The 11,654-nt window shown below is 39.9% G+C and overlaps 1 protein-coding gene across 1 annotated transcript; it reads right to left on the reverse strand.

Moving 5' to 3' along the window:
- Nucleotides 1–11,654, reverse strand: LOC109014254 (MOB kinase activator-like 1A). Its single transcript, XM_018996641.2, has 7 exons — nucleotides 11,495–11,654; nucleotides 9,930–9,978; nucleotides 9,305–9,413; nucleotides 8,994–9,087; nucleotides 1,276–1,409; nucleotides 1,027–1,190; nucleotides 1–366 (listed from the first exon to the last, which is right to left on the reverse strand). The coding sequence occupies exons 1-7, from the start codon at nucleotides 11,515–11,517 to the stop codon at nucleotides 292–294; spliced, it is 648 nt and encodes a 215-aa protein (XP_018852186.1). The 5' UTR covers nucleotides 11,518–11,654; the 3' UTR covers nucleotides 1–291.

The raw sequence follows: 11,654 nt of genomic DNA on the forward strand, positions 1-11,654 counted from the left end.
TGAAAACAAGACAGACTATGTATTCATCTAATTGACTGGCCTTTAGCCATTGCCGCAACCTCCCAATACCGATTGCTGCACATTTGATTCCGACAGTTTCTTGATTCACTAGCATAAAAGTTGGCATAAAAATATCTAAGCAGTCAGGCATACAGCACAAGCACCTGAATTTGTAATATAAAGAAACTTGAGAGAGTCCCTAGAGTCATACAGTTGAGCAGTATTTATTCCATTTAGCTCAATCAAGTTTCCCTAATACATCATTATGTTTTACAGGATAGGCCAATCCATTTAGTAAGGAACAATTATGGAATCTATGAGCTCTTGAAGTGGAGCCAGCTCTTTTCTGTCGATTAGCCCAAATTCCTGCCAAAAACCAGCATGACAAACAATCAACTGAGAATTTATTTCCTTATCCAAAAAACTGTAGATAATTTCTTACATCAAATAAAAATGGAATCACAAATAATGTGATGACAATGTAGTCCAAATTCCTAACACCGATCTTTTCAGAAGTTGACATCACAAACAATGGGATCTTAATGCAGGAAGCCTTCCACTTTACCTTCTACAAAGGTGTCTCTCTTGTATACTCCGTGTACCTGAGTTGTCTTTTGTGCTAATCAATAAACATTTATTACCGAAAAAAAAAATGTAGGAACCCTTCCACATTCCTGTACTTGTTATTTAATCATTATAATTTTACTCTGGTTTAACGAACAAAATGTCATCATCTGTAAAATAATTTAGAATCGCTTGAATTATTTTGGAAGTATCAAAAAATAAAAAATACAGAAAAGAAAAACTTTCGAATTGCTAATGATCATGGACCACATTCCAATAAGCTAGTAGTGTGCTATAGTTATTTATTATTGAGTCTTGTCTAGTTTCATTCCCATAGAGTTATGCCAAACCTACAATTTTTAAATTAAAAACCAATGCAATATAGATCAAACCCAAAGCATAAAAAAACTCCCAAAGAAGATGATAAAGAGAGAAAAAATACATTCAGGTATAGAGACTTACACAAGTAAATAGTATGAAATGCTTAAAGCACGTGTTTAGATGGGCCTCCTCCTTGAGGCTTACAATTTTTTGGAAATGAGAGTGATAGATGTGGGCATATACGCGGAACAATCTTTTGAATATTGTCTTCACAACATCCTTGAAATTGGGAGGAAAGGGTGCCCCTACAGAATTTTTTTGTGAAAAAAAATAAGTAAAAGAAACTGGAGAAAAATTTGAAATAAGCAACAAATCTGACAACAGATTTACCAAGCCTTTGAGGAAATATAGATTCATTATCAAGCTGGCCTTCAATCCAGTCCATCAAAAGTTCAACATATTTCGGAGCAGAAACCTCAATAGGTTTCTTTATTTTTTCACCATCTGCCCATCTATACTCGTATCTGTAAAAAAATTATATGTATCTTAGAACTGTATATTCATATCCACACAAACGTGTCTGCAGACTTTAAAACTTGGGATTTTATTATAAAGGGTAGGATTAACCTTAGCTTTTAAAATGATAAAAACCAATTAGACTCAGCAGAAGGTGGAAAAGGAATTCCCTCCCACCCCCCAAAGAAACAAAAAAAGAAAAAAGAAAAAGAAAGAGCAAGTTTTCAAAATGATTTTAGTACGCTGGATACCGCGATGGTAAAGGAAGAGAACCTTCTATGCCTAAATCAAACATCGATTAACCAAAACAATAATGAGTTAGATAAGGCTAATACCACCCACAGAATGTGAAGATACAGAACTAAAGAAGAGCTGCACATGTAAACCAAATCTAAGGACATCTACAGTCACTCTTAATTGGAAAAGAATTAGAAGTCACAGAAGCTTGAATGAAAACCCTGACCGGGTACAACACATGAAATATTAATTCAAAGCTGACCTTAATATTTTATGGGGGCAGAAACAAATTATCAACTGTTGACAACAATTATGCTCGTTAATTGTCCAAAATTAACAGACATAACAACAAGAATACCTGTCAAAATCAATTTATTAACAAAATCATAAAAAACATTTTACTAGAAAAGTGGAAATGAAAATGATACTTAAAATAAAGTTGAAATAAAAGTGAGGTAACAGTAAACTAACCTACAGATCCTGTGACAAAGGAGGAAATATGCAAAACTTATAAAATCAAGAATGCATGAAACAATCCTATCCCGTCTTTAACAAATATAGACATAAATGTCAAGCTTCAACCAAGGGACCAGAGTCACACAGAGCAACTACCGAAGATTTGGACAGGGCATATGGATACAATTGTGCTGTCAGGAACAATATAAACTTAAACATATATATATATATATATATTTATCTATAGAAGGTTTTTTTCTGTAAGCATCAGAATTATAGATGGTAGAACTATCATACTTGTTAGTTCACTCATAAACTGTACCATGCCCCATACTTCTGCACTTCTTTTCATTTCCTAGGGTTCTTTTTATTTTCTTTTTGAATGCCCTAACAAGTTTCCATCTCCTCAAACTTTCAATAGAAGATGTTTCCTACAAATCATAGTCAGTAAGATTGATATGCTTATAACATATAATTTTTCTAAATAAAAAAAATATTGAATATTCTTCTTATTAAAAAATATATAATGCAAATAGTAATCACATCTGGAACCATATCTCTTCATTCAGCAAAATTATCTGAAAATATCCATACACTGAAGATTTATTGCAAAAATTGACAGCTTATTTAAGTTTACATGCGGTACAAGTTGTGAAGACAAAACACTTGTGTGGCCAAGAGAAAGTAGGTGATGAAGTGGCAGTTAGGTGTGAGAGATAAACATAAACAGTGCCTCAGTGGATAATTGAGGTGAGAGATAAATCAGGCAATGATAGGAAGAAAAGGAATTTATTTACATAATTGATTTGATATAAATGATATAATAGATAGACCAACATTAATTAACAAAGTTGGATTCTAGAAGTTTTTCAGACAATATCGAATTGGGTGAGAAACCAAATTGACCTATCACTTTATTTGTTAGTATAGTAGATAATGCAGTTAGCTTTTACTTTTAGGTTTCAGAGTTTCTTTTAAGAAAAAGACTCTCTCTCCGTACACTTGAGGAAAATGCTGTGTTTTCCTTTTGGTTTTCTGTTTTCCCATTGGTTTCCTGTTTTCGCTGGTTGAGACCAGTGTTTGTTTAGTGTAGAGTTTCCAGGATTATATGAGTAGTTGTATTGGGATGGGGTCGTGTAGGAATGTTGTTATTGATAAAAAAATGTTTTGAGTTTATCAAGACGAATGCAAGGTGGTGGAGAATCACTGAGAGCAATTGTCGAGCTGTGAATCACATTTTCATTGAGCAAGACTCCTTGGGGTGGCTGGCTGGCATGGTGGAGGAAGGTATAGTTTCAGAGGGTCCCTCTGTTTTCATCCGGTCGCGTAGAAGTGGCTCTCAGGTGTTGGTGATTCAGAGACAACGCAACTTCTATGGGAGTTTCTTCTTATTAGAGTTCGGTCAAGAGAAACGGCGTGGCTTGCTAGTGATTCCGGAAGGGAGGAAAGGTGTTGGTTGGAGGAATTTTTGTGAGTTGTTGAAGGAAATTGCTGCAATTGCAACCTCCTCTGTTTTGGGAAGGGATAATAGAGGGAACCACCCATGGACGTTGCCTCCTCTGCTACCACAGGGGCATGGATTTTTTTCTTCGTACAAGGAGGCTTAGTCTCGAGCTCCAATACCTGCAAAGGGGTCAAGTCCTCTAGTGAAGACACGGCCCTATGAAGAAGCAAGTGTATGCAGCCTTTGTCGGGACCAAGTTTGGAAACTTTGCTTCTAGCGTTGACAGAGATGGAGAAGCAAGTGGGTGGGTTAATACTTAATATGGGTGTATTAAAACGCTGCACTCAGGAGGGACTTCAAAGGGAGAAGATTCTTGTGGGGGGTTAGGGTGAAGGCTTCTTTAATGGGCCTGGGTAGAGTCTGGGCTTAAGGGGAAGGGAATCGTTTCTGGTGGGCCTCATTTGCGGGCCAATTCTATCAAGCAGCCCAACGACTTGGCCAAGCCCGTAGCCCAGGGCTCGAAGCCTGCGTGGAGACGCAGGGATGCCCACAGAGTAAGCCCAGTGTCGTCGCTACCGTTGGTGGTGGGTCAGGTCTCCTCGTCTGTGGTGGCGAGTTTGACGGAGGCGGTGGTTGGCTCGCCGGTGAGTTCTGTGGTGCCTAAGGTGGTGTCGGTAGGATGTAGAGTTGACGATCCGATTCTTACTACTGTCGGAGTCCTTGCGTCGGCGACTCAAACGTCAGCATCCCTGAAACAGAACCCGATGACTCAAACGCCGGCAGCCACTAATACGCCTATTTTCTCTATGGAAGCCCTCGATGAAGCCAGTGGCTCTGCGCAAGACTCGTTGGAACACAGGGTCTTTGGTTCGCCAGAATCCTCACTGAATCAGAACCCGATGGTGTCCCTCACGACGGCGACTCAAATGCCGGCAGCCATTGATACGCCAACTCATGCTACGGAAGCCCTTGATGAAGCTAGCGGCCCTGCGCAAGCTTCGTTGGAACACGAGGTGCTTTCGAAGGGCCACCACCTTTTGAGGTGGCACAGACTTCGCCGCCGGCATGTTCTGGACTACTTCCCGACCCTCTAGTGATGAAGACTCTACCGGTGCCGTCTCAAAATCATTTGTTGGATGTAGTTGAACTTTCGGGCCTAGCAGTGGCACAGACAGAGACGCCAGCTCCTTCTGGGCTGTTTTCTGTTCCCTTCGCTGCGAAGACAGTAGCCATCGCGTCGGAACAGGTGGTAGAAGAGCCTGGTTGTTTCGAAAATACTAGTTCTTTGGTTCTGTTTTCGACTAACAGGGATGGGGAGGATGAACCTACTCCACTCTATTCTTTTCATCCCAATGTGTCAGATTAGGTTATCCGGAGAGCAATGGACATTAAGCACATGGTAAGAATTTCTTATGGGGATTTTGAAGCTGAATTTTATGGCCTTACTTACAGCCGTAGAGGCGGTGAATGCCCAAGCAAAGTCCAATCAATCCTTGGCTTCGGCCAAAAAAAGGGAAAGGGAACTCAAAAGGCTAGATTGGGCAATGGAAGAGGATGGAGGTGAGAAGAGCTCTACTCGGGAGCGTAGTAAAGGGAGGGGGAAGATGGTTGTCCCATAGAGCCAAAAATAATTTCATGGAATGTGAGGGGGCTGCATGATCCTAATAAGCGGCTCCAAGTTAGAAATTTACTTCGCCAGTGGAAAGGGGACATCATATGCTTACAAAAGACTAAGTTGGAAGTCATTACTAGACGAGTAATTCGCAGTTTATGGAGAGGACAACATATTGGGTAGTCATACCTACCATCAAAAGGTGCTTCCAGAGGAGTTTTAATTATGTTTGACACAAGGGTGATGGAAAGGGTGGAGGAGTGTATGGGTGAATTCTTGGTGTCATGCTCTTTTGTTAACTTAGAAGACGGCTTTAAGTGGGCTTTTGCTGGGGTTTATGGCCCTAATATTGATTCAGAGAGAAGATTTTTGTGGGAAGAACTGGCGGGAGTCATTAGTTGGTGGGAGTGACCGAGTTGTATAGGGGGGACTTTAATACTTCTCGCTTTCCAAGCGAGAGGTCGAGCTCTTCTCGCATCACTCCAGCTATGAGAGATTTCTCTGATTTTATTTCAGAACAGGGGCTCATGGACATTCCACTATCAGGAGGCACTTTTACCTGGTCTAACAACCGTGACTGCCCATCATGGTCGAGGATCGATAGATTTTTGCTAACACCCGATTGGGAGTCACACTTTCCTGATGTGGCTCAAAGAAGATTACCCTGTTTATGTTCTGATCACTTCCCCATCATTTTAGATTGTGGAGGCATCAATGGGGGTAGAAGGTATTTTAAATTTGAACATATGTGGCTTAAAACTGACGGTTTTGTAGACAGGGTCAAACATTGGTGGACTTCCTATAGTTTCCAAGGCTCTCCAAGTTTCATTATGGCTAAAAAGCTAAAAACGTTGAAACAGGACCTGAAGCAATGGAATGAACAAGTTTTTGGCAATGTGCTTCAGCAAAAGCGCTCTCTTTTAGAGGAATTACAGGGCTTGGAAAGTGAGGAGGAGGCCAGATCCCTTTCTGATCCTGACAAAATCCGAAAGAACCAGGTAGTTGCTGATCTTGAAAGGGTTACTTTGATGGAGGAGATTTCATGGAAACAAAAATCAAGGGTACTCTAGCTTAAGGAAGGGGACAAATGCACGAAATTCTTCTATAGGATGGCTAACTCTCACATGAGGAATAATGCTATTGATACACTAATGGTAGATGGGGCAGCTTCTTCGGATCAGACGGTTATCAAAAACCACATTGAACAATACTATCAACAATTATTATCAGAAGAACATAATTGGAGACCGAGAGTGGATGGTTTTTCTTTTTCCATATTAGACCAGCATAGTGTAGGGTGGTTAGAAAGGTCATTTACAGAAGAGGAAGTGGACAATGTTATCAGAAGTATAGCAAGTGATAAGACTCCCGGTCCAGATGGGTTTACCCTGGTTTTCTTTCAAGCTTGTTCGGAGGTGGTCAAGCAAGATATCATGCAAGTCTTTCTTGAATTTCATTCTAATGCTAGTTTTGAAAAGAGCCTCAATGCCACCTTTTTAGCCCTCATTCCTAAAAATGTGGGATCTAGGGATGTGAGGGACTATCGCCCATTAGTCTTGTGAACGGGATGTACAAGATTCTATCCAAAGTGTTAGCAAATAGACTAAGCACGGAGGTAGAAAAACTAATCTCGAAGCCGCAAAATGCGTTTGTCAAAAGGTAGGCAAATCCTTGACTCGGTTCTTATTGCAAATGAAGTATTGGATGGTTGACTTAAATCTAGAGAGCCTGGGCTACTTTGCAAGTTAGACATGGAGAAAACTTATGATCATGTCAACTGGAAGTTCTTTCTTTATTTACTTGAAAGATGTGGTTTTGGGGGGAAATGGCAGAAATGGGTAGAATTTTGTATCTCTTCAGCTCGTTTCTCCATCTTGGTAAATGGCTCTCCGGTGGGTTTCTTCAACTCCTCTCGTGGCCTGAGACAGAGAGATCCGCTCTCCCCTCTACTTTTTTTATTTGTCATGGAAGCTCTCAGCAAGATGATTGAGGGGATGGTGGATGGTGGGTTAATCCATGATTTTTCGGTAGGGAATGGTGATCTAACATTTCTCATTTGTTATTTGCTGATGACACGCTTATTTTTTGTGGTGCACATCTCGGTCAAGTCTAAGACTTGAGGGCATTACTCCTTTGCTTTGCGGTTGTGTTAGGATTGAGCATTAACCTCGCTAAGTCGGAAATAGTGCCAGTGGGGGCCGCCCCCAATGTGGAGATTTTTTATTCTACCTTGGGATTCAAGATATCTTCGCTTCCTATGAAGTATCTTGGTTTACCGTTGGGTGGCTCTTTTAAATCTGAAATGATCTGGAATGATGTAGTCGAAAGGGTGGAGTGCAGATTGGCTACTTGGAAGAGGTTCTACTTGTCGAAAGGTGGTAGGTTGACTTTGATTAAAAGCACTCTTTCTAACTTATCCACCTATTTCTTGTCTTTGTTCCCACTTCCCACAAAAGTGGCTAATAAAATTGAGAAGTTACAAAGGGATTTCATATGGAGTGGATTGGGAGAAGAATTCAAATTCTACCTGGTTAATTGGTCTACAATTTGTACCCCAATTTCTGGAGGAGGTTTGGGGATTCGTCACTTGCAGAAATTCAATCAAGCTTTCTTGGGTAAGTGGTTGTGGAGGTATCAAAATGAAAGGGAGGCTTTTTGGAGAGCGGTTATAGATTCTCAGTTTGGGGAAGCTTGGGGAAGATAGTGTTCGAATGAGGTACGAGGCACTTATGGAACGGGTTTATGGAAAAACATTAGGAGTTTTTGGAGGACATTCTGAGAACATGAACATTTTGTTGTAGGCGATGTTCGCGTGTCCCTTTTTGGTTTGATATATGGTGTGGTAACCATTGTCTACGAGATACCTTCCCTGCCATCTTTGCGCTTGCAAGAGTTAAGGAGGCATCGATTGCCTTTCTTCATTCTTCAGCAAGTGGCACCCCTCAATGGAATATTGACTTCATTAGGGCAGCCCATGACTGGGAATTGGAGTCTTTTACAGAGTTCTTTGCGGCTTTATATTCTGCAAGTATTCCAGGGGGCTTCGGAGACAAGTTGCATTGGAATCATTTTAAGAAAGGTATCTTCTCAGTCAGTTCTTTTTATAAAAAGCTTACGAAATCCGATTTTTCTATATTCCCGTGGAAGAGTATATGGAAGACGAAAGCTCCTTCAAAAGCAGCCTTCTTTGTCTAGACAGCGTCTTTGGACAAGATTCTCACCATAGAGAATTTGAGGAAACGACAGGTCATTGTCCTAAATTGGTGTTGTATGTGTAAGAAGCAAGGGGAGTCTGTTGATCATCTGTTTTTACACTGTGAGGTGGCTAAGGCTGTATGGGATGAGGTTTTCTCAAGAGTCGGACTGTCTTGGGTTATGCCTTGAAGATTAGTGGATTTCCTCGCAAGTTGGACAGGACTACACGGAGATTCTCAGGTAGAGGCAATTTGGAGATTAGTACCAATATGTTTGTGTTGGTGCATTTGGAGGGAGAGAAATGCTAGATGTTTTGATGATCAAGAGAGAATAAGGGACGAGCTTAAAGTTTTCTTTTTTAAGACATTATTCCTATGGGTGGGGGCTATAGTTTGTAACGGATGTAATGTCTATGATCTTCTTCTTTCTATTGTATCCTCTAGCTAGGCGTGTTTTCATGTATACTTCCTGTGTACCTGGGCTATGCCAATTTCTATGAATATATTATCTTTGATTACCAATAAAAAAAAAAGAGTTTCTTTTAAAATCAGTAATATAAATGCAAAGTCAAACTATCGCATTTCCATAAAAACTAAATATATGAAAGGAAAGGGGAGGTAAAAAACAACTTTTGATATTATGCCATACTTGGGGCCTGCAGTCATTGTTGGACAATTCTCATCAGTACAGAATTCTGTGAGCGTACCAAAGAGCAAATTCACTTGGTTGAAGAAATCGACAGCTGAAGTTGAAAAAAAATACAAAGAAAACATCACATTCAGGTTTGGATTTCAGCAGAAATAAATTGGAAATTGGAAATTTTAAGCACCGGCCAAAGAACATTTTTATAGATTAGCCAATACAGCAAACTAGCACACAACCATACTAAACTGATTAAGGAGAAAATATTCTAAGCTTTCACAGGCTACTTTCTAAAGTGCATGAGAGAGGATAATTACTGTTGACAGCAAGCCACTCATTTAAATCCTCTCCAGTAGGAAGTTTTACTGCTTCCCTCAGGTTTCCACTACCTAGGGTGGCATCAATGTGCTTTCTGAGTTGTGCCCCCTGCATCACAACAGGACATAGATTGTTACCTTCAGTTATACCAGTAATATCACACCTTCACTGCAAAGTTCGAGTACTGAAAATGTATTTCACACACACCACGCGCCGGGGGGGGGGGGGCCACGGGGGACAAAGTGATAAATAAATTCTGGATAAAGTAAATCAGCCAATAAGTGATGGTAAGACACCACTGAATGCACTCTCACATATTAGACCTACTTTCTTAAATTCATAGTAACATCTATTTCAAATAACTGGTGACAGAATCATTCTATCAGCTCCATGAATTTGTCAATAGCACACTCTTGGGATGAAGGAGTAAGCAGTACAAGATTTAGCAACAGTAATAAGAACATATAAGCACCCGCAGAAACAAAGTGCGTGTGTGTGTGTTACAAGGTCAAATGATACAAATTAATTTTTTTTATAAGTAGGTCAACTAAAACAAATTAATAAATCATGAGAGACTAATAACCGTCAATAATCAAACTAGTAGTTAAGAAAAGAAGAAACAACCTTACTCCCTGAGGGTGCACTCTTTTTTGGACGGAATGTCCTCTGGTTTCTGTTTGCCAAAAAAAATAAAGAGAAGGAAAATATCAGTGAAAAAGATATAACTAATCAAATGCATTCGAGTCCTTGGTTATGCATTCGATCAATTAGAATATACCATTATTTGTTTGATGAGACCAAATGAGCATGTGTAAGATTCCTTAGATTAAAAACTTGCAGGAAATGAATTCTGTGAGATTTTCTATATTTGAAAATTGTGGTAATTGTCAAGACCACAAGAGCTGCCGCCTGCTCTTTCTGTTCATTCTGTTCCAGAGTGGAACCCCCATGCTACTATGGTACATCATACACCTAACATTCAGATAGCAAAGTGGGTTTTTTCAAGATTTTGTTTGCCCTTGCAAATCTTCAATGTATGAAACCAACGATGCAGTCGCAGCATTGCCTGGGACCCATTCAAGTGACTAGATGTTTTTAACAAGTAAAAGCAAGTTTTCAAAAAGAGACTGGATATTAAAGTTTTTTTACTCTGTAAGATTGAGTTAAAATGAGGGTTTATGTATATATAGCAAACCGGGTGGGCGGGTGGGATTCCCTCTGGTTGTTTGGCAATCGGTTATGTTACCCGAGGGCGGGGGGAACCCCACCTGGATTGCTATATATATATATATATATACATATATATAATAGATATAAACCCTCATCTTAACTCAATCTCACATTCTTCTTTCTTCTTGTTCAACGTCTAGGATCCACAGCCATGGGTTTTTCAGCACGTCTGGTCTGGGGCCAGTCATGCAGAGATCGGCCAGTCTGTTGGAGGGTTTCCCTTTTTTTGTGTTTTGCTGTTGGTTTTAAGTGGTTCTGCGGATGGAAGGGTAAAACTCCGTCAGATTGAACAACAGGGAAGGGTAGAGCGGGTTGGGGGGCAGGGGTGGGGTGCGGGAGGGCAGCTACCCGCCCATATAGGGACAACTCCCATGTAAGTGCTTTTTTTTTTAAAGCTGTGTACAGAATCTTTATGCGTAATACTAACAATAAATCCGAAATATAAATATCAAAGAAGAAGTGTTTGCGTATTGTGGAATTGGTCACTACTATGACCAAATTACCAGTGATCATAATCCATTTGCAGCAAATGCCCATAAGTTTAGAGCATATACACCACTTTACTGGCAATTTGAATCACACCAATCAGAGGAAAAACTCTTGTAAAAAAAATAAAAAAAGAAAAAGAAAAAGGAAATGATTGAATTTTCATTAAAGATTAGTATCATAGCATGGACACAGGCATAATGCCAGGTAAATACGTCGTCAAAGTCAATAAAGCCCGAAAGACATCTTAATCTCTAATTTTATATCTACTAAGTACACAGATCTGCCATAACTCGTCACAAACCATGCAATCGTTTTCATAATCTTACGCAGAATTCAGAAACACAGAAAACAATAAGAACACCAAAAAAAAAGATGGAGAGAGCGAGAGAGAGAATTATATAAATTTCCAACGAAAAATAATATCTAAAAAAATTATCCACCTTGCTTTCATTTAAAAAGAAAACTTATACCTGCCCAGACCGAAGAGACTCATGGCCGGCGGGAGAGAGAGAGAAATACAGAGGCAGAGAAATCTAAAGGAAGGTTTGGATGTTGGGATTGTCTTTCGACTTCGGACTTTCTTCAGGTGTCTGTGGGTTGAAAACTGAAAAAGTAAGGAATAAAACCCAG

Source organism: Juglans regia, chromosome 9, assembly GCF_001411555.2.
Source record: "Juglans regia cultivar Chandler chromosome 9, Walnut 2.0, whole genome shotgun sequence".
NCBI classification, from domain to species: Eukaryota; Viridiplantae; Streptophyta; class Magnoliopsida; order Fagales; family Juglandaceae; genus Juglans; species Juglans regia.